Source organism: Cephus cinctus, unplaced genomic scaffold (genome assembly GCF_000341935.2).
Source record: "Cephus cinctus unplaced genomic scaffold, Ccin1 Ccin1_scaffold0189, whole genome shotgun sequence".
Classification (NCBI taxonomy): domain Eukaryota; kingdom Metazoa; phylum Arthropoda; class Insecta; order Hymenoptera; family Cephidae; genus Cephus; species Cephus cinctus.
This window is the reverse complement of record NW_014332911.1, coordinates 257437-280860: the sequence shown is the minus strand read 5'-3', so window position 1 is coordinate 280860 and position 23424 is coordinate 257437. Positions and strand designations below refer to the sequence as shown.

The 23424-nt window shown below is 46.1% G+C and overlaps 2 protein-coding genes across 2 annotated transcripts in view; both read right to left on the bottom strand.

Annotated features, from left to right (window-relative positions):
* LOC107264704 overlaps positions 1–12569 on the bottom strand; it is a 42545-nt gene extending 29976 nt beyond the window's left edge. The window contains exon 1 of the mRNA XM_015733244.2: positions 12437–12569. The gene's annotated coding sequence lies outside the window, so the exon portion shown is untranslated. The remainder of the gene's footprint in view (positions 1–12436) is intronic.
* Positions 12570–18333: 5764 nt separating this feature from the next.
* LOC107264696 (forkhead box protein K1) lies at positions 18334–22441 on the bottom strand. The gene is made up of 5 exons (XM_015733228.2): positions 22083–22441; positions 19989–20762; positions 19454–19713; positions 19272–19374; positions 18334–19173 (listed from the first exon to the last, which is right to left on the bottom strand). Exons 1-5 carry the CDS (start codon positions 22439–22441, stop codon positions 18999–19001), a joined length of 1671 nt encoding a protein of 556 aa, XP_015588714.1. The 3' UTR covers positions 18334–18998.
* Between the last annotated feature and the right edge of the window lie 983 nt (positions 22442–23424).

Sequence of the window (23424 nt, the reverse complement as noted above, 5' to 3'; positions counted from 1 at the left end):
GGGGGGGGGGTGGTTCTGGATACAAATTCCTGCATCGACATTTACCGACACTTCGAGAGCTTTCGAAGGTGCGCATCCAAGGAGTGACGGCACAAGGATCGCCAATTTTGAATCTAGGAATTTTACCCCCGATTCCAGGAATCGCACACGGTCGAAAACCTTTCTACAACTTTCGACGGTTCGTGTCCGTGCTAAATTGCGCAGGGTGGAGAGAGAGGGAATCGTAAAAGGTTCTCGTTAGTTCTTCGGGGTTAAGGGGGCAAAAGGGGCTACCTCAAAACGTCGGGCGACAGGACCGCCAGTCCTGGAAGCTATCCTGCTGCTCCCATCCCTCTCTCCCCATCCGGCACTGATAATTAATTGCACGAAATAATCCAGCGTCGGGCTAACGATTAACGATGGGTTCTCTCCTGCCCATTTTTCCCCGAAGAAGAGAAACGGGCGAGCGAGAGAGGAAGAGGAGGGGACTCTCCTTGGAATCATTGAAGCGGGAAAGTGTACCCTTTCGCAGCCCCTAATTTACACTGAAGATCCCTAGGAGTAAGCAGCACCGGGTAGGCTTGGGATAACTCGCGCGGGTCTCCGGTTCCCTCATTTCCCCTATTTCCTTAACTTTCACGAGGAGTGGTCATTATCGTTCAGCGGACGGAGAAGGACACTAGGAGCATCGCACGTCGGTATAGCGGTTGCATCTGGTTGGCAACGCGTACCAACCACAGGAGCACCTTTTGCACTTGATGCGGCGTCTACTCTCGTTTCGTGCTCCTTGGCATCAGGCCACCGAGAAGAGACAACGAGTGGAAAAAGAAAAAAATTAATCTGGTAATGGAGACGGATGCCAAGAATCCGAAGAGGCCGAAGAGGCAGGCAACCTCGCGCTGTGCGCTGCGTCAAGGCTGAGAGAATTTTCTGGCTGAGAATGATGCTTTCACTTGGTTACGTTCAACTGGGTCAAGTTTGCTGGGTACTACAGAGAGTTTGAAAATCTACGAAAGCAGAGCAGATACCAAAACGAAAAAAAAAAAAAAAAAAAAAATGAAATCCGTGGACATGATTACTGGGAACATTTTGGCGAAGCACGCCTTGGTTGTATGAGTAATCAAATTGAATGATTCAGGTAAAGAGGAGGACACTCCAAGTTCCTCGTACGGGACTTAAAATCCTTGCTAACCGGTAATTGTAGCTGGAATACAGCTACTACTCTACACTACTACTCGCCAAGCCACATTGCTCTGCGTCTACAATGTCGATTGAGCGCACAGATATCTATTTAATTTAAATCCGTAGATAAAACAGGGGAGCAAGGGAAGTGGAAATTCTGTCGGTCACAATAGACACATGGGTTAGCACAGCAAGGAGTCAAATAATTCCAAGTGGCAAAATTCGGTGTCGGCAGGTAAACGTGCTAATAAACTGATACATTATTCATATTTAATAACGTTTTAATGCAGTTAGATCAAACAAGCAGCTGCACTATTGCGCACCAAGAGTAATAGGAGCTGACTGAACTATTTAACGATAAATCGATAAATAAATACTACAGGTTCATGGATCGATAATCGCGTGATAATCTAGAAAATCGTACACGAAAAGCTACTTTGCCGGTTGGTCGCATCGCCGCTAGAGTTCGCGCTGTACGTTCAGTGTTCATTAAGTAGATTAAATCCATTAATCCCCCGAGCTCTTAGCCGAACAATCCGCACGTTCCTGCCGTCGAGCGCGGAGCCTTAGCGCGGAGCTACAGATTGTATAGCCGGAGGAAAGCGCCCCGGATAGTATAACGCAGCCTATGTACGTAGATGTGGCACGATCGTCAGAACTAAATGAGAAATAATCCGAATCTTCATGTTCGCCATGTTAACTACGTCGTCTTCTAACTGTGGTTGCCACTGTCAGTAAAGGAAAACGCTACTCGGTCTCTCAATCTACGTGGCTGCAATGGGGTACAGTGCCTACTGTATGTAGGTGGAGTATAGACGGTAAATAGACTGGTATATAGCGCCTGCCAGAGAATGCTGAGAATAGGGTTGCCAACGAGAATAGTAAAATGGAATAGGATATATATAGCAACGTAATAAATTTTAATCTTCCGCAACGCTGCTCCCAGGACTAATCGTCCCTTTAGCGTTTAATTAAGCCACCGTGCAACCTGACAATGTATTACTCAAACGAAATCGAACTGGGATAACTTTAGTAAGCTGGTCTGCGCGATAACCCCTTCGGTTCTTAACATTCGATTCCAATGTCTGAATTTTCATTAGGTTAAACAAATATGTGTGTGTGTGTGTGTGTGTGTGTGTGTGTGTGTGTGTGTGTGTGCAAAAGCAACAAGAGCACATTTTTCAAAACTATAGACCAATTGTGGAAAAAAGGGAGTCTTTTCGCTCGAAATCGGCAGCTGCCGAAGATTGCCGAAGCATTCCTTTTTTCTGCAGTCGGAAAATCGATCTTGTCACGTAAAAACCCTGAAATTAATCGGCAAATTAAGCCCGGTCCTTTTTTTGCAAGCGCCGCACAAGCACACTGGAAATTCCTCGTCGAATTCGTACCCAAAGCCCGACTTGCACCCTTTCAGGATAGAGTGGGAGTGCGAGAGAGAGAGAGAGAGAGAGAGAGAGAGAGAGAGAGAGAGAGAGAGAGAATCTCGCGACTGGAAGCTGGAACTCTCTGGTAACTAATTGCGAGTAGCAATTTGTCACGTAGACAAATGGCGGCTCATCAGACGCTACGAGCAAAAGCCGTTGAGTCCACGAAAGGATAATACCTATATGAACCTTGTACGTAGATACTGAATGAGAAGTTGAGACTGAGTTTCGGTCTGGTTGCGAAGCATTCCGAGCACGTGGGAATTTCCAAATTCCCTGAATCCTATAAAATATTCCGTGTGAGAGTCTTATACCTAAGAGCAATATAGCGAATAAGTAAACCAAGAGGTTGAATTACTCAGGCATCCCTTGGCTAATGGCTGGCTCGAAGCACGGCAAAGAAATTCCAAAGAAGTCTGAAAAAGTGAGCGTTCAAAATCCCCTCGATAAATTCAGTTTAAGTTTCAATCTCGAGATCGTCCGATTCGTCTCCTTTCAACCCCCCAAGGAATCCAGGAAGACCGTCGTCTAAGGATAGCGTCGTGGGCGTCCTCAAACTTTCCTCGAGGTCTTGGGAGAGACAAGGAGGCTGGAGCCAGTTGTAGCCAGCTTTAGCCAGTTGTAGCCAGTTGGAGCCAGTTGGAACCAGTTGAAGTTGAGTGTCTTTGCGATCCTCGGATATTTACTGGTCTGCGTCCTACCGTTGGCGTTTGCTAGATCGTCGAAATAAGAAGGAAGACTCCTTTTCTCGCGTTCTCCGGCGTTTACGAAAAATCGTTGAGGACGGGATGAGTCGGCCGTCACACCAAGGGTGAAGCTGCGCACCCTGAGCTCCGCCGAGTCTCGTCCGATAAATCAGCCGGATTTTCTTAGTTTTTATCATTGAGAATTTCAATGTCCTTGGGGATCCTGCGGGTGCTCCACTCACCGAGGGTTGAAAGTGGACAATGGCGTCGGACCGCGTCGATAGCTACGAGTTTGAAATGCAAAAAAAAAGAAAACGAAAAAAAAAAAACTACCACCCCATTGCGAGGTAGATATAAAAGGAAGTTTCGACCTGGTGAACTAGCAATAAGATCACCGAGTTAGTTCAGGATGAACTGATACGATATAGCAAAAGCAACGCTTAATTGTGAAAAGAAATGGGAAAGGATCCTACTTTTAATCATCGTTGCATGTAGTTTATCCCTGCAGCTCAGTTTTCCAGTTTCCGTCCCGTCCCAGTGCCAAGTAAAACAAACTTTGTCTTTCTCATCGCCTCGCTTTAAAAGTTTGAACGGCAGGGACCCTTAAATCTCCGACGTGGAATTAGCCAGGATTCGCTCTATACCTATGCGCTTCTAAGGGGTAGCCTAAAGAGGAACGGTTATCTTTCGCCCCCTCAAGGCTGAGGTCAATAAAATAAAGGCGAAGCCAGTGCCGCTTAAAGAGGGACTCTTTCTACCTGGCTTAAACGGCCCTGCGGACTTTCGAATAAAAATTAAAACCCCGCCGCTGGCCCTTCTATCGCGCTCGGTTGCCAACTCCAAGGGATGGTTCGCCGAGAATCGGTGGAAGCCGAGAGAAACGTGCGAGAGCCCACTCTGGCCTTTACTAATTAAGCCCCCATAAGGCACTAACCTCTTCGCTCGAAAAGTCTACCACTAACTAGGGAGCTGCTTCCCTGCGATTTAGCCAGACACCCTTTCATCAGACTTTCTCAACCTTATCAGATTTTCATTTATCTTTTATACCGAACTAGAAATATACGTACAGTATAAGCATTCACCCCGATCATCCCCAATGGCTGCTCGAGTTGCAGGGGCTGTAGTCGGTTTCTCATAAGGAATTCGCGTCCTCCAGTTATCCTACTGGACTCTACTGCACTACCTACTGTCGCTACCTTAGCTAGACGTATCTATGCACGTCTATAGACACACGTTGCTATACGAATGTAGTCGGAGAATTGCGTCTGGAAATTTCTGGGGTCAAACGAGCTGATTCCCATTCGGTTCCTACGGCACTGAATGTAGCCACGCACAACTGCGCACAACTTCACGCAGCCCTATTCGACAGGGAATTGTTGTGGTGCGGAAGCAGCCTCTTCGGCTTACAATTAGACAATACGTACGTGCGCGAGTCAGACGCTCCAGCCGGTCCAGTAATTCACTGCTTTTTGTACTATAGTAATTATATCTACATAGGCGTATACGCCACTCGCTGGATACGTTTATTTCCACCATTAGTGATTAGCTGTGCACTTTATTAGTGGTTCCTTCAAAACTTTCTTCCCAATGCACTCTCAGCCCTGCACTCTCCTTCGAGGTTTGTCGGAACTTCCTTAAACGCTTTCTCTTTTTTTTTTTCTTATCTTTTTGGCCTTCTCATTATTTAGTTACGTACTACAGGTCTGTTGCCGTTTTCTGTAAATAACCTTATGGTATACATATGTATATCTATATCTAAACATATTTGTTCTCTTTCTCATTGCGGCTGCTAGATTCTTTATCTGGAAATAAAAGATCGCGTCGGCCGATGCAGATCCGAGGCAGCCGATAAACAGTGTGACGTGCCTTTCCACTTCGTAGAGTGTGGAACAAGGGTTGGCCTCTTTAATGGGGCAACAGGCGGTCCTTATCGGGGGGTCTTTCTACCAACCGGAATCGAGTTCCGACTTTCCAGCGGAACATTAACGAGGACCTGTTTCAACTCCAGTTTCCACCTCAACTATATTTATTTTTTTATTCTTTATCAACCGTCAGTTCTTATGCATTTCCTTGTGCCTTCCAGACTCATGCAAGACGTCCAATGACGTACGTCTATTTAGATAAGTCAATAGTCGTGGTCGCGAGGAGAAAACATTGAGAGGATCAAAGACAGAGAAAGAGGAGATCGTAGGGACCATTTTGGTCCAGTGTCCGTGTTACCCGATCCTTTTCCACTCAACGGTTCTTTATTGCCGCGCTAAATGGACCACATATGTAGACTCCATTTCCGCATATAGATACGTGCCACGCGTATCGCATTCATTCCAATCGGCATTCGGATTTTTCATTAGCGAAATCGTCCATGAAATCTCCTACCCATTCATCATTTTCCAGCTCTGACTCGAGAACGACGCCGCTGGGGTGCGAAGGCACATCGGTTTTGCAAGGTAGGCGAAACTCGTCACCCCGCGGGAATATATCCTCGAGGCCGAGAAAGCTGATGTGTCTCGTAGCTCACTACATCGCAGAGCCATCCGTGCGGATGGCAGTGATCCTCTTGGCCCTCTCGGCCCTCCAGCCACTCCTGCCACTCCTGCCACTCCCTCTTATCCTCCCTTCATTCAGGAGAAAATTATTAAGGTTGCGGATGACACTCCAGTCTCGCTCTGAAAGGCTTGCATGTTCTTCCTGTTGCACACCCGCAGCAACCTGTTATGCCTCGAGAATATTTGAGTCTCTCGTGGGAATTCATTAAAACGGAAAACAAACAGGAGGAGAAAGTTAACGTCGAGATGGAAATATTTGTGCAAGTTCAGGTGGACAAGCAGGAGCGGCGAGGAGGTGGAGAAGGGTCCTCACAGTGGCTCAAAACAAATTCTATACGCGAATGTTAAGCATCCGCGTAATGCGGGGAAATAAATGAAAATGATGAAGTAAAAGGTTCGCAGCCCCGAAAGGGGCGCACAGCCAACGGCGGATCGCAGGAACGGACTCGAGGAATCCACGTAAACTGCAGCTGTAAAGAGTACGCTCGCTCACGATACACCCACGCATGCACCGGCTGGCAAAATAGAACTCAGTCCCGGGAAGCTATTTCGAAGTCATTGCAATCGACGACCGCGTGTGCGATGAGACCAGAGTCATAAAAAGATAGCCCGCGAATAAAGAGGGGAAAAAAACATTGGCCGAGTCGTAAAATAATTTTTCTTCTCTCCGCGGAAGAGGATGGTCCAGTGGCTGCAAGAAGAGCGACGTTAATTAGAGATGTATTCCCAAAAGCGACTACCCGGGGAATAGGTGGAGAGGTTGCTCTACTCGCGGAAGGGGAAGTCGGAGAAGGACAAAAAACAGGAGGCGAAACGACGGGAGGCACCGGAGGATTACAGGACAGAGACAAGGACGACAAGGAAGACAAGGAAGGGTGCAGTGCTTTTTACTGTCCTGGCATCTCGGCCATGACAAAGAGGACGAAGAACAAGAGGAAAAAAGAGAGCAGTTGCTCGAACATTTTCCCGCTCCATTAGCGCGGTGGGATGCTTCAAGTTTCCTTGAGGTTTGCTCCAAGTTGGGTTCAGCTCAGGGAGCGCGAGAGCAGCGACACGACGCGGACGAAGTAGGCAGCTCAAAAGAGCACCGGATACGCCGCAGAGAAAAGCAGGACGGTAATTTTTAATTAAAACTTTCTCACACCGGGCATTCTGTATTTAATTTCGCGATATTCGCCTCCGCGCGCCATGGGATTTGCCTGTCTCTTCTCTCTCTTTCCTTCGCCATTCTTTATCCTTTCTTCAGGATTTGTGTACATTTCCTCGGCTTCGGCAATTTTCACAGCGACTTTGAAGGTTTTCGTGTCAGGTCCTAAGCCCCATTCTCCTGCTCCTCCTCCCCCTCATTCTACGCGCATCCCCAGCTGCGCATTGAAAATCTCCTGGTTTGCTCTACTAAATCTACTAAATGTAAGCTCGTTCCCGTCCAGCCTTAATCGCCTTTTAATTGATCCTCGCCTTTGTCGCTGAGAGTGCGAGTGTGAAAGAAAGAAAAAGGGAAAAATGGCTAAGAGACAAACCGTGAGGGTTGTTTGGTGGCGTCCCGGTAAACCACATCAAGGTCACCGAATATGGAACATTCCCTCTTCCGTCAAACCCGCAATTCCAGCAGCCTCCCCTGCTGCTCCTTCCGCATTCCCCCCCACTGGTGCCAAGCAGCGTTCCTCCTCGATAACTCTTGAAAACAGTCGGAACTTTTTGGCTCGGTCGCTCATTAAGTAGAATCGCTCACCGACGCAACTCTGACAATCGATCCATTTCCAGACAGACGTGGCAGGAAGAGCGAAAGAGAAAGAGACAAATTTCCGAGTAACTCGAAGGGAAGGTAAATCGAGCGCGGCTCAGGAAGTCGAGTGGGAGGGTCAGAGGTCACGGTGTACATTATACCCCAAACCAGGATGGAGAATGAGTCCCGCGAAAGGGGGTTGTGGAAGATGCTGAGGGTGGATACAGTGGTCGCCCAAGATGCTTCCCGTTATTTATCTCGCGCAAGCGAAAGATCAGTTGGGAAACTGCCGCTCGCCAATCGCGATCCGGAACACCGTGATCGGGATCGCTGGAAGTGGATCAAGATTTTCCTAAAGTCAGGCTGGTCCGAAGGTTAAAGATTAAACGTGGGACATCTTGTTCTCCTATGCTGTCGGCCAGACTAGCTACCGTTAATCAGGGACCGTTTTGGCGTCTCGCTCGCACTCGTGCTGCGCGAAAAGGACGCACCGAGCGACGCCCTGGCGTCTCGCTCGCGCAGCACAGTGCCATCCGCGTTGCGCGCCCAGCCCAAGATACTATACGTGAACAGGCGACGCCAACTCTCCTCCTGTCTTACCTGTGACCGCACTGCGCCTACAAACTGGACACCATTAATGACGCTGAGCACACAGAGGGACGGTGTGACGAATAGGGGTGAAACGAAAGTGGCGCCCGGCATTTCTACAGTACTACACCCTCTCGTGGCATGAGGATCCATTTGGATCCAATTGCCATTAAGCTACCTGATGCATCTGTTTACCCACTGGGAAAGAATTCTACGTGAAAATATTGACTCTAATGCTCGAACGGCTGAGCTTCCAGCCGCCCAAGATATCCGTGGACCAAACGGATGATTGCTCGTGCGAAGAGTGAACGTCCGATAGAAGAGAGCGGGTAGAGGAAAATGTGAAGATTGCGTAAGAGATGCTGGATACATAGCGCACAGTAGAGAGGAAATATGTATTTGCTATGTAAGCATAATTCACGGAATTCCCGAAGATCCTGCCGTCGATGCATCTACGGTTAAATTGCATAGTTATCTTCGAAGCATAGTGCCGTGTACACTATCTGTGGAAATACAGGGAGAAACTTCTTTTATTTATCTCAAGTGCTATTCAATTATTCCAAGCCCGCAGTGAGATTCTCTAGCCATCTATTCTCCAGGAATAGATGGCTTATAGCTGGGAGGTGGGAGGTGGGTCGGGGTCTTGCTGCTTCACAGCCAGAAGTTCGTCGCCGACCAGCCCCCCTCCTCCTCCTCCTCCGCACCAACCAACCGGGAAGCTCTTCCTCCTCCTGCCACTTGTACCAGCATCCCTTCTGACTCTAATGCACTTGTACACGGCGCATCTAGATAAGTCCTCCAGCTGGAACCCAAATCAACCTTCTGCCTTCTGTACTTCCTTCCTCTCCTTCTTGCTTTCATCCTTTCCAATTTTCCCCATGTCTCATCCCGAATTCAAATGCTATCCTCGCTGGGGCGAAACCCAAAAATCTATCCTCGCTTTCTCCCAACCCCTATCGACTCTTTAATTTCTTTTACGCTCCCTTCAGCATCCCCCTTTTATTATCCGAAGCTTCAACCAACCCTTACACCTTCCATTCATCTATGATCTGCGTTACATCTGCCATTCGATCTTGTAAATGAGTAAATCAATGTAATGGATCATTCTACTGATCCAGCCAATCCTCTTTCGAGCTCCCCCAGGTATGTTCCGGAAGGACGACGACACAGGAGGTCCCGACGTGCCAGGACCTTCGACCTCCCAGTTTCCCCCATGCACCTCTTCCACCCTTCCACCCTTCTACCGTGACCTCGACGGCTTGCACGGTGGCCTTAAGAGTTACTACTACTGTTAGCTACAGGCTTCAATATCGCGACAGCGTCCTGAGCCACGAGGGAACCGCGAGAGGTAATCTTCTCGCGGATTCTATATTTCGTTCTGCCAGTGAAAACGGCGAGATAAAAGCTTTCGAGCGTGATCAACAATTTTTATAGATACTTGATCTTCCCGCGCTCCTCAGTGTAGCAAAGTGTCACGTGGTTTTTAAGATTTCCCAATACATAACAAGATCATGGCACAAGTATACATAAGCATTACGCAAGCACACAATAAAATAAAGGCTGACCCCCAGAGTTCCCGCACGAGCCATGGCCACCGCGTCGCCACTGGCAACGTCTCATCGCGCCAGTCGGCTTGGGATTCCTCGGGGGATGTTGAGAGGCTGCAGACTTCCTGGAAGTCTGAGGTTCTGAGAAAAGCGGCTTTCGCGGGCGCGATCGTTGATCCTTTCGGCCGAGATCCCCAAACCTCCGCTTTCTCATCTTTCTCCTCTTTCTCCTCTTCTATCCGCGCAGAATCTTGCCGAGGAGGCTCTATATTTCTAGAGGGATATAGACGAGAGAGTAAGGATCCAAGAAGGAAAAGGAATACGTACGTCTTTCGGCGTCGCGACGTCAAGACGTCGTGAGAAATCCAGGTGAAATCTCGGCCCGTTGCAAATCCTGAGTTCCTTGAGCTCTAAGTATCCTTCGCATCGCCTTCCTGACTTTCTACGATACTTTCATCCTGTTCACCCATTTCACTTCGCCTTCTCGTCCCAGGAAGCTTTCGCTAGCTTCCTCCCTCCCTTCCTCAATCCTTTCATCCCTCAATACCTCCATTCCTCCCTTGCACCCTTTTCGATTTTTGCTCTTAGATTCATCTCTCCGCGGATCAGTTCAATCTGAATTCGTAGAAGGTAGATCATTATTCATCTATTATTCCTGCAGTTAATATCCCATTTTCCTTTCCTCCTCTCCTTCTAGCTTATCAATTCCGGAAGAGTAACGAGCTTGCGCGAATTATAGGCCATATAGGCAGACAAAATAAAAAGGTAGACACTGGGAGTCTCTCCAGGAATTCCCATGGTCGGGCCTGTTTGTCCGCTGGCCATTGGCTACTCGGGATATTTTCAATTCCTTCGAGACTATAAGGGCTGTAAGGGCTGCAAACGTCCCAGGTCCATTCAAAAATTATTGATTTTTCACTTGTTTGAGCAAGGGTAATATCTAATTCCGATGTCCTCCGTGACCTGCATGGATATAGGGAGAGTCAGTGTTTCGTCAGCTGTTTTCTTGTATCTTTCACCCAAACAACATTTTTCTTCACCGTGATGTCGCATTACAAAACTTTTTGTTGAAAAAGTTTCGGCTCTGTCAAATCAAGATATTGGGTTCTTTCATCTTTTTTCAATTTCGCACGATATTCCGGTAGAACTTTAGTTCGCAGCTCTAGATGCAGTTCCCAGCTCGGTCCTCCGGCCTCGTGCACGCTGGCTTTTCCTGGACCAGCGTTATTATAGCGAGCAGGCTGGAATTTTCCAAGGAATTCCAATTTTACGAGAGGAGACAGCGCGGTGTCTTTCGCACGCTCTGAGATATTTTCCTTTGACACGAAGCACGAGGTGGGTAGGCAGATGCGGTACCAATAGCGGAAGGAGGGAGAGAGAGCGAGAGCTCTCTTAAGTCACGCAAGTCCTCGAGGGAGCGACAACGGGTGCCAGTAGTGGATGCTTAAGAAAACAAAAGGACCCCGTCCTCCCTTCCAATGAAAATTCCTCTCACTCTCTCTCTCTCTCTCTCTCCTTTGCCTCAGCGCCATCTTTCCTATCCCCTCCGACCTTGCTTGTTCCTCCATCTCCACTTCATTCTTCACTTCCTTGCCGCTGCAAGCGCGATTGCCATCGCCGCTGGATGGAAGTGCACCTTTCAAGGAATTAATCATTCCGTCCCCCGAGCTGTGGGGTAGCAACGACAGTTGCAGGAGACGACGACGGCCTTGGGTATCCGTATCAGTTTGAGCTGCCGCTCTAAAAGATAAAAGACAGAGCGAGGCCGTCAAGAGGGAAAGAGTAAAACGTGCATTCCGATACAAGGGGCAAAAAGTGAAGGAATGTTTCTCCCCTGGTGGCAGCAATTCCGCCAGCTTTGCAGCTGCTTGCGGCTTTGGCGACTCCCGCGAAATGAGTGCTGGAGCGAAAATCCAAAAAAAAAAAAAAAGAGAATTCACTGCCGATTACGAAGCAGGACTATAGGGAGCATTGACGACTGTCTACAAGTCATGGCCATTCAAATATGCATCCCTCTTTATTGTACTAAACTGAACCAACACGCTTGTGCGTAACAGAGAGCAGCTGCGTTTATAAGTTCGAAAAAAAGATCTGGAAACAGAAAAACGATCGAAACACAAGTATTCCGTCGCCATGCGGAACACGGCCAGAAGTGCAGAAACACGTCAGCGTACGTATCATGCGGCTCTCGGGCAGCCATTGGTTATGGATCGCTACGGGTATTTAATCCGTAATGGCTGGAACGAACGTGCTTCGTCTCGTAACCGAGCTGTACTATATACAATTATACATATATATACTGCACGTCCTCACGTGTACAAATGTTCAAGCGGGGATGTCTGCTATAGGTTAATTAATCTTCCTAATGTTTCCTAGTTCCAATGGACTGAGGTGGCTAAGATCGCCTCTCCGCGGATCGGGTCTAGTGGCCACTGCAGAAATCTGCTCCGTGTTTAATGTCTCTGCTGCTCAAGCGGGCAAAGTCGCGGCTCTTCTTTGACGGCGTAAGGAGACTTCGTTCCAGCCACGCGGACGATCGATAATGCTCTGCCAGGAGGAAGGTGATTACTCGATGGCTTCGTGGAGAGACCATGCGTTTCCTTCCCTACTTGGAAGTACCACTGGGGGATATCGGCCATTCTCAAGTGTGAGGTAAATAGTGCCGGACACAACGAGCAATTGATCGAGAACGTAGTAGAACGAATCGGAGTTTTAAAATTGAAATCCCTCCACCAATTAATAAATTAAGAGTACTAACCGAGGCTGGTTCAGCTAATCCGTGAAGACTGTGAACTGCATGTAGGGGACACTCGGGTGGGCACGGCACTATAACACAACACTGTACCTCCGAAAGACAGTCCGAGAGCGCGAGGCAGCCCGACGCACCCCGATCGGTGTCCCAAGACAGACTGCTTTGACAATAGTCAAATGCGGGAACTAATCATTCTGATTGGTCGAGATCCTTAGGGGAGAGTGGGGCACAGTGTGCCACGGTAGACATCTCGCAGGTTTGTGACGCGTAAACATTAAATTTTTGTGTGTGTTAAACAATGAGCTAAGTTAAATTTCGTCAGTCCTAAATAAACTTAAACAACAGATCGCTGAAAAAGAAAGAAAAATATAATAGATTTGGACTCCTGAAAAAAAATGTTCGCTCGCTATCTAACACAGTTTCCTTGAGAGCCCAGGTTTTTTGTCATAATTGATAGAGTAGTTATCCGTACATACCTCAGTGCTTATGTTTTGTTACTTTTGCTTTTAAAACTAATGAATTATTACGATGAACGTAGTGTATTGCTAGTGGGATCCAACGTGCCACTGAGTTCTGGGACACAATGTGCCATCATCTTGGTGTTGCGTTGGCATATAATATCACAACGTTGAGACGATCCAATAAAACTTAATTTCCCTCTGGCACATAGTGCCTCACGTTTTACATAACTTGGCACATTCTGCCCCACTCTCTCCTATAGCCGATAACTCTTATCCTTTCTCTCGAGTCGTCCCTTTAAACTTAATCGAGAGCGGTTCCTAGCGAATCGGTACGTGACTCTTGGAGATCCTCCACGGCCCCTTCCCCTGTCCTTCCCCAGGGTATCGGGCGACAGCTGGGCACTTAATCTTTAAGTCGGGCTAGGAGGTTCCTCCCCTCCGGCCTCTCTCAAGCGCCCCGCCGGTATCTCACGCGGACTCTGCCGCCGGTCCGTGGAGACGTGGAGACGTCTCCGTCGGATACACCCGCCTCTGTCTCGAGACTCTATCCCTCCACCGCAGATTCGAGCGCCTCGACCTCAACTCAAGAATAACAAATCTTTCGAGAGCATTGGCGTAACTGTACGAATCGACTCGAGAGCGCAACTTCTGAGCAGAGTGGCGACTCGAAGATAATCAGAAAGCGAGAACGTTATCTGAATCGGTAGCTGGAGTCGCCTTGTGACCTTGAGTCGAAAATTCACATCACACAGAGTATCGGACTGGCCCCAGAAGCGCCCTCTTAAATAGAGGGTATCTCCGTTGGTACAACCGCCAACGAGATCAGAGTGGTTGCTATTTATAGTTGAAAAAAATATATCTTGACTTTTGAGCCTCCATGACACAAGACTTTAAGAAGGGATCATCCTGTTAACCGGAAGTAGCTACATCAGCATCTATCGTTGTTTGTATCTACTATAGATCAACGTACGGACAGGCGAATTGCGTGACAGCGACGTTATTCAAAAAAACTGATTCCCAGTGCTACACGTTCCTTTCGAGACAACCCGTCCAATTCTGAGCAGATTGCATTCGCGACCGAGGGAAAACGAAAGCTGGTTGACAGGGAGCGATTCCCGTGTCCCGACACCTTCTGGAGATTTATGAAGGGAGCTGCGGTTAGAGAGAGAGAGAGAGAGAGAGAGAGAGAGGTAAAGGAAGTGCGCAATCCGAGTGTGTGCAAAGGAGAAAAAGATATAGAGGAAAAGACAAAAGGAGAAGAAGGTGGAAAGATCGAACGTGCCTGCGAAAAGTTTAGATGAGGGGCAGGCGGGGCAAGTGGGGCAAGCGCGTGCAGAGGGTCTGCCATAATAATCGGGCAGTCTGAAACCCGGCTACTGATCATCTCGCCAGCTGGCGCATCCTAACCCAAGAAAACGCGACAGAAAACCGTCTCGGGAGGTTTTGAGCCTTCCTTAATAGGACGTGAGATGCAGGTGGTTGGGAGGACTACGAACACAAAGGAATACTAACTAGCAACGTACGAGAGAACGTGCGAAACTGCATCTCCCAATTACCGTCTCCCTGCGTCACGCGACAATAGCAGGATGAGATTCAAAGCCCGAGGGCGAATCAAATTTATATAGACATCGAGACCAATTCTGCATGAAGCTGTATCTCTTAACCCATTTGCATTGTATAGGGGTAAGAAGGTTATGCCCCCATCACAAAATCCTTTTTAATAATTCAAATGCAAATATATATAAAACAGCGTACAAAAGAGAAAAACCGTGTCCCTGTGCTAATCCCCAACTCGCATACATGCGCTTTTGACGCAAGTGCCTTGCGAATGCAAATCATTCAAAAAGAAAAAATGGATAAATGAATATGCGGGAAAAGAGAGAATGAAAAATAAAGAGAGAATCCGAATGCACCACGTGGCTCTGACAGGCGTCCAGGATTTGATTGCGCCGCATGAACGTGGGCTGCAGCATAATGAGATGCTGAGGGCGTAATTATTTGACAGCTCGTCCTAGTACGCGCACGTGCTTCGTTATCCTTTGCTCGTCCAACGACAGGAGCGAATGTCGTCGCTGCTGAAAGCTCAAAAAGAAAAGCACACGGGAAGAGAGAGGAAGCTGGAAGGATCGTGCAGGAAACACGTGGCGTAAGCAAAGCTCGAATGATAGCCCTCCAGCCCAGCCCGCCGACCCATTTGATAAGTCTTAAAAAGGACCCTCCGACCACTCGATAGTCCCTGACGCGTGACGCAATAAATTTCACTTTCGAACTTTATGCACGATATCGGCTCTCTCGTTCGCGAATAACGGAACTTCTCTCCCCTCTCTCGCTGGGGCAGAAGGAATATTTACGAGGTCCTGCATCGCAATAAATCTCTGGATACATTTATATTCCTTGGGCTCTCGATTCCTCTTCGTTTCGCGCGCCGGCAAAGAGCTCCCGTGTTTCTGGCCTAATGGCCCTCCATTCACGTCGCGGCTGATCGTACAAATTTCCATCATGGCCATCCGCCGATTGAGACATCGCAGGACTAGCCAGGAAATAAACTGCTTTTCCTAAGCCTAGCGAGTAAGATTCTTAGTCCCGAATAACTAAACTAAACGAGGATTACGGACACCTGAAGCTGGGCGAACGATGCTTCCCGTTCTAAGACACTGCTGTACGACCGGTTGCCGATCGCCAGGCGCTCCTCGCATCGCTACAGGTCTCTCAATAATAAATCTTACTAGCACGCAGGATAAAGATTCTGCAAGCTTGCCAACCAGTTTCCACGTCGAAGCGCACAAAGTTTAATCTCATCACGTTAGTGTGGCGTAAAATAAAACTTCCTGCTTGCGTAATTAGCACACGTGACGCGAAAGGAAGAAAGAAAGCGACAAATGCGTCCTATTTATTTCGCGAATACTTCATTATTATAAATGCGTATCTTTCCGTCCAAACAAATTCCTTCATTACTAAAAATCATTTATCTCATCAAATTTAGTGCGCCATTCGAGATTTTTTCCTTCTGACTCCAGAATTTACAAAACTTCACAGACCATGGTTCGCTTTCGCAACTGCCACCTTTTTCCGTGTACTATAGCCACAAAAATATAAAACAGCTGGTCGCGCCTCATTAACATTATCATCGTCACCGTTATTATCAATTTATCGATACAAGCATTTGTCGCATCACAATTCCGAAAGGATGAAAAAGAAAGATGATGAATGAATTATCTGTCGTGAAAAATAATTATATACAGAATATTACGTTGTTACGCAATGTCCAAGTGTGTTTTCCTGAAGTATCCTTTTATTCAGGAAATTGAAAATGGGCTCAAGGACAAAGAGTGGAGAGCTGAGAGGGGCACGAGGAAAAAAATAAAACTACAAAGAATTCTAAGATACCCATTTTGTTGGGACCTCAATAGAGGAGGGAGCATGATTATTGGGGACAACTCAGAGTAACCCAATTGTAACATAATATTCATAATATATTTTAGATATATAATAATTCATATATATATATAATATATATATATATATATATATATAATAAGGTATAGGTTTGTTTTTAGCATTATAGTACATTTGTGTTCAAAAGGGGTGCTGGCTCGTTTGATACTTAAAAAGAGTTTGAGGTTCTATTCTTACAAGAAAATTAAAGATGATGGCTAAATGGTTGAGTCAGTGTCTGAACAGAACAAGCTTCGCCGTCCCTCGATTAATTTCTTGAAAGCTCTAAGCACCGTCGCATTTTGCATAATAAAAAAACTGTATTCACTCCTGTTTGAAAAGTTGTCATTGCATAGGAAGGCAAAAGTAAGAGAAGAAAAGGAAACGTATGAAAATTATGTTACATGCCCCTTTCGCTCCTGGACAGACAGACATGTGCTGGATTGCACCGACGCTCTAATTTTAATTATTAATATATAGTTTTATTTGTCGCAGCGAATAACAAAACCGCACGGTAGTACCTCATCATCCAGTCGTTGAGCCTTAAGACGATTCGAATAACGCCAGAAGGCGCGCCGTATCCTTTGCCTATAGACTAATATTCTTCTTCTTCTTATTATTATTATTACTACTACTACTACTGTTATTACCATTTTACTATTACTATTATCATCGTCATCATTATTACTATTATTATTAAGCGACATCAGCATTCAAGAATAATCGATTCTCAATCGCCTCCTGCTAAGCTCATCCTGGCCAGTCATCACTTTACAACTGGTCGATACGTCATGATCAGATCTCAAAATAATAGTGTACATGTACATATATATAGGTATACACTTCCTGTTGGCTATTCAACTTTTAAATTTGTCCTTTCTGTCTTCTATGATAAAAGAGCACATGTATGTTAGACGACGCGCAGCTAGCTCACTGGGCCCACCATGGTTGCTGTATTTATATTGGGAACGCATAAATTCCAAAAGCTCTAAGTCAAAAGAAATCAAAAGAAGTGCTTCACAAATAAATACTATTATTCTAATGCTTTTTCTTCTTTGCTCGAGTACCAGGATAACGGCCAATAGAATATTACCATTACATTGTCATAAATGCTTTCTTTCTTCTAATTTGAAATGTCAGCTTTCCCCAAAGATCTTTCATCAAATACTCCTCTCTGTAGTTCGCACTGATTGGTGACACGTCATAACTGGATATTTTGTCGTGCCACGAATGAATTGCCTTACTTCTAAATTTCGTTACAGCTAGAGTACCTCTATATATATTAAATATATTTTTGGTTCTTATTAGTATCACTTAAAACGGTACTAAATTCGCAGTACGAACTCTTTGCGAGTGAATTATTTCGAATAGCATATGGATACTCGTGGTGACAGTCGGCATGCCAACTAATTTTCACGAAAACGATGCGTTTGATTTCCTTTATACTGCCGATATTGATAATCATTGCCTTTCCCAATATAAATACAATTAATTATTTCTTCCCTTAACTCTGTCTCTCTCAATCTATTTATTTTTCATACTCACGCGCATCCGCTCTTATTCAATCATTCCTGCAGTCACTCGATAGGCTACCTGCGTCACAGCAAGATATTGACCGTTAGACGTGAGGGAGACAAAGCGAAATTCCTCAATTTCATCGGGGCTGCGCGACAAGCCAAGAAAATATCTACGATCAACGTCATGAAGTAGAATCGAATGAGTCAAACATCTTATAAGATATTTCTGCAATTCTCCCGTGCTCGCTACCCTTCTGTGCTCTCCCACTATACTGTCAACGTCCTTAATACGATTGCGCATCCTATCAGCTGTAAATTAACGCTACGCTTTTTCTTTGTTATCTTGTATTTTCTCAACTTCCCAGCGGACTCAAGCGTAATGCAGCAGGACATCTAAGTTCGATAAAGAGAGGCAACTCGTAAAGGAAAGCGAAAGGGGATGAGGGACTCGACTTGCGAGGCTTGCATGTAATGATGTCAAGTGTGAAAGTTGTCTGTGTTATGTAGTATACGTGTATGAAGTGATACAGTATAAAGTAACGCGTGTCCATGGAAGAAGAAAAAACAAAAAGTGAAAACGGCTGTTGCAGTTACGATTTGAAATAACAACTTGGTCATTTGCGATGAGTAATTATATTTCGGGGGATCCTACGTACAAATCAAACGCACCGATCGTTCTCCTATAGCTCCTTCCAATCTCCAGAAGAAAAAAATAAAAAGAATACCAAAAGAATGACTACGGAGTCCCTGTTTTTCTCCATGAGAGCTCAAAGACGTGTCTAATGCTACATTAGATTAGTCTGCCAATACAAATGTCGCCGTATTAGGTCAACAATCTGATGCCAAATACAACTTTTCTTAATTTTGTCTGATATAATTTTTCCGATTATCGCACGCGGTTCACTCGTATATAATAGCGGCTCTTTCAGAAATGACAGTAGATATACCTCGATATCTAAAGGCCAATGGAACATGTCCAATCTCTAGGAAAAGTCGGATTCAACTACATTTTAATTGTAATTGAAAGTGATACCTTCATGGTTTCATGGCTGCCATGGTCAGTGGAAACAGCTTTGAGAACGTGCGGTGCGCCTGGACGTCAGTAGATAATGTAATGTAACAAAGTCCTACATAGAAAGAAGCTAGGGGAATAGTTCAATGATCGTCCGCGTCGTGGATACGCTGACGTTTAGGTTGTTGCTGCTGATGCTCAGGCGGCTCCGGACTCTCGACAATGGCAAGGGGGGCCGGTGAGCCTGGCGAACTATCCGGTTCCTCGTGTGCTCTCTTACCACCCCCAACGCCTGCGTCAGGTCCAATGAAACTCCCACTGAAACAATGTTTACAAAACGATACATTCAAACTGCGCTCGGCCACCATAAGGTAAATACTACGTACAAATTTATAAATTAATTATGGTACGCGTACCTGTAATTATAGGAGGTTTGTACGATAACAGGAGCTGGACTGTATTGTCCAGCAGGGGACAACGAGTGCTCCTCCACTACGTTTCCAGGCACCAAGTATTTTTCTGGACCGATTGAAAATCACAAATTGAATAAAAGTTGGACTCTCAATGTATCTATGCGAGTACACATCATAATATATACCTTCTCTGGCTATATCGCCACTGACGCCATTTGTCACAATCGTGATCTGCTGCATAAGACGACCTTTATGAGTGGGAGCTGATGGCGGAGCGTAAGGATGACCGGGTGAACCTGGAGCAGACTGACTCGTTAGCTGTCCCGCAGGAGATGGCACGGAGCTGTCTGGATATGATTCGGGACCTGGTGAACCTTCCCGGCTGAGACACTCGGGAGTCATTAATCCACTGATTCCCACGTGCGACGGCGATGCTGGTGCGCTTCTGTTTATGATAATCAATGGAAAACTTTTAATTGTCAAAGAAACGTTAGGTTTAGCAGTTTAGTCCGAAAACAAGTACTATGGGAAACGCATAACGATACATAACGATCAAGAAATCTTAGTCTCCACTAAGTGACAGAGTATTCTATGACTCACGATGAATAATAATAATCATGCTGGCTCACAAATCTCTATGCTTGTGCGTTTGTACGTTATCGTAATGAAAATAAATTCACTAAAGATTCATCAGATCAGCTCAGACGACGCCGTACAAACCTTGAGGATAATCCAAAAGGAGCCCTGAAGCACGGAACGCCACGTTGCCTTCTCCGCCTGAAAGCTTGCTCTATGAGTTTGGCCTCCGATTGTGGGTCTATCCTCCAAAAGGATCCTTTGCCAGGTTCCTCCTGACTGCGGGGTACTTTGATGAAGTAACGATTGAGAGATAGATTATGCCTGATCGAATTCTGCCATCCTTTATCGGCAGTTCTGTAGTATGGATAGTTCTTCGTGATGTAAGAATAGATGCCTGATAAGGTGAGTTGTTTATCAGGCGCTGATGCTATTGCTTGTACGATCAGTTGTGCATAGGAGTATGGCGGTTTCGAGTCATCCTTAGGCGGACTGTAGTGAGCCGCGGTGCCATTTGGACCTGCACTGCTTCCACCTCTGTAGCGTGACTCCACGCCAGGCTCCGGGCTCATCTGTCTGCTGGAACTCTGGCCACTCTCGTGCCTCTCTATTCCTGAGTTTTGAGGATCATTTGCTACGGCCGCGGCATATGCGGCCACCATTTGCAAATCAGCCGATATGTTTCTCCTGCCCTGACCGGCACGCGGACTGGCCGGACACGAGTTTGCTGCACTGATCGTCCCTGTTGGAGATGGGAACGGACTGCTATACCCTGTGTCGGGAATATTGATGCGCAGTGGTGGTAATGGAGCCCTCTGCTTTGGCGGTGAAGGAACACGAACGTTACCTTGCTCCTGCTCGTCCACTAGTGATTGGAACACCAGTCTTATATTTGTACTCGGAAATCTGAATGTGCACCTGAAAAATAAAAAAAAATGAAACTAATTAACATTTCATAATCAGATCCATGTGTCAACAATTGATGTCACTATGGTGATGAATCGTTTTCAAGTTTTCTTCACGTTTCCCTAAAGTGTTATTCGATTTAAGTTTATTTTGGATTCTGCTACTTATTATTGCTGTAACGCCTTTAAATATAAGCAGCGTTCTGAATGGAGTATCTGTGTTATGCAAATTCATGTTGTGTTGCATGTGTGTATTTTATAAGGATCGTTTTGGCACACGTTGCATCATGCAGAGACAAATGACTCTTCAGTGTTTTCCGCTTTATCTCAGCCGCCACTCTGATGTCCCGTTTAAGCAAATAGCCCAAAGCAATCTCTATAAATAGGTTATGTGTAAACAGAAATACTAATTGCACTGTAAATGAAGTACCACGTGGAATTACGATTTGAAAAAGTGTTATCCTCTGAACTTTGCAGGATTGCTCAGAAGAACACGCTTCTGTGAATAAAACATACTTATTTAGTGATTGCTACATTAATTTTTTTCTTTCAAATAGTTGACAATATATAGCATCATAGGGCTCTATCGTCCAAGTGTCTTCACTCAGGTATGCAAGTCAGTTGCTTAGAGTGGTAGCTATAAATAGAGCACAAGAATAAACAAATAGGTTTCATATGGAATTTCTGCACTTGCGGACAACCAAATACTCAGCCTGTCAGAATATTTTAACAACAAAACAATAATATGCCCCACGTATTATGTGTTTACGAATATTACATATATTTCAGAAGCTAGGAGAATGGTATGGAAATAAAATGTCTAAGAAAAAAAAATGTGTGTCAACGTCAATAGTTTTAACCTCTACGCTCAGTCCTATTCATACTACTTTAAACTGAAGTCCCAGTAGCGAATGTTATTCAGTCACCGATGTAGAAAAAATATTGTTAAATTTCATTGCAATGGTAACACATAAAGTGCAGGAAATCTTTATGCATGAATCAGTCATGCAAGTTATTCTAGTTATATCAAGAGATGCTGACTCATGTACTGGTTTAAGCAGTACTTGCTGTTTGTAGAATCAGTAATTGTTTACAGTAAGGTATTGTTTACATCGAATGGAATCAGAATTGACAGTACAGAGAGGGCACTGGTCTAGCCTATAAAATTTCCAAAGAGTGAATAGCACTGCGTGAGAGAATATAACAGACAAAGAGAGTAAGTGTAAAAGTATGAAACAGAGACATTGGAAAAGAGAGATGCAGGAAAATAACAAGTGGTTAAATAAAAGGGAAGAGGATGAGTGATAGAATATGAGAAAAAGAAGGAATTTACGTTTTTGGCAACTGAAAAGCAGGAGCCCCCTTCCTCTGGAAGACCCCGTCCACGAAGACACCGTTCTTTCCGTTGCACATCATGAAGAAGTAGGGATGGTCGTAGAATATCTCGAGGTGCCGTCTCGAAATGAAGCTGGAGTGACCCATGTTCACGTCCACCTCACCCTTGCTGCTGTTGCGCCCGATGGTGATGCGCCTCTGGCGCACCATATACTCGAATTCCCGTCCTTCGAGACGTGCTATCGGTGCTCCCTTGGACTCCGGGTTCCATTGCACCTTGGTCGGGCTCGCCGGTGCCGATTTGAGAGCAAGCAGCGCCCACGCGTCGCTCTCCTGCGTCCGGGAATACGTAGACATCGTGATCTCTCCTCGCGGACGGACAGAGAGGACGAGCCGTACTCTGGCCGCACTTGCCGCCGATCACTAGTCTATCGAAATCTAGTCCACCGGATTGCTAATAGGATGTACGCACGGAAGGAGCACGCACGCACCGCGCGAATTCGTCTTTAATGTCCGTAATATGGCCGGTCTTCCTCGTACGTCTCGCGAACACTCGCGACCGACCGAAAGACCACGACTCTGACCACGATACCACACCACGTTATGTTAGCGCCCGTACGCTGCTACACACACGCGCGCACACGCATTCTCTCTCTTTCGCTCTTTCTCTCTCGCTTTCTCTCTCTCTCTCTCTTTCTTACACTCGCCGGCACTCTGTCACTCTCTCTTCTTAGTTTGCTCCGTCTCTTTCTCTTGAATCGTACTGAACGATACGCACAAATATTTTCTCTCCTCCTTGTTTACCCACAACCCGAAACGTGGGTGCCCACCACGTGATACGAGTCTCTTGGTGTGCGCGACCTGGCGCCCCGTTCAAATGTCGCGAACAAGGCCCTCCTGAGGTTCATCGGCCCATCACAAAGATTTCTCCACGAATCAAATCTCGACGACGCCCTCGAACAGTTCACTTTACGAGACACGCTTCTTTCCCGAATAAAGACGCCGAGACGCGACGAAAACGCGTACCGCACCGCCACACCGCAGCATTTCTCGATTCGGTCTGTCTTCTGCTTCGAGACGCGATGGCCGAAAGAACCCGGAAGTCATGACGGGGCCATATTTCCTGGGGAACATTGAGCGCGCCACATTTAAATGGATAATTAAGTTGGTTACTGGAAAGCTCAGAACTCAGGATAATAAATCAAGAGTAGAGAACTGAAGGTTTTATTATCGATTTATAGAATTCTAAAGTCTATTTAAAGAAACAATACATGTATAATAAATCGATGTATAGAGTCACAAACGGAAGCTACGAGTACTGCGAACGCCCATAAGACGAA

Excerpts from the sequence above, each read along its gene's own strand:
- LOC107264696 (XM_015733228.2), bottom strand. The coding sequence starts at position 22,441 with ATGTCTACGTATTCCCGGACGCAGGAGAGCGACGCGTGGGCGCTGCTT. Across the intron at positions 20,763-22,082 it reads GCTTTTCAGTTGCCAAAAAC|GTGCACATTCAGATTTCCGA; the intron begins GTAAATTCCTTC and ends TTTATTTTTCAG. Across the intron at positions 19,174-19,271 it reads CAAACCTCCTATAATTACAG|TGGGAGTTTCATTGGACCTG; the intron begins GTACGCGTACCA and ends ACATTGTTTCAG.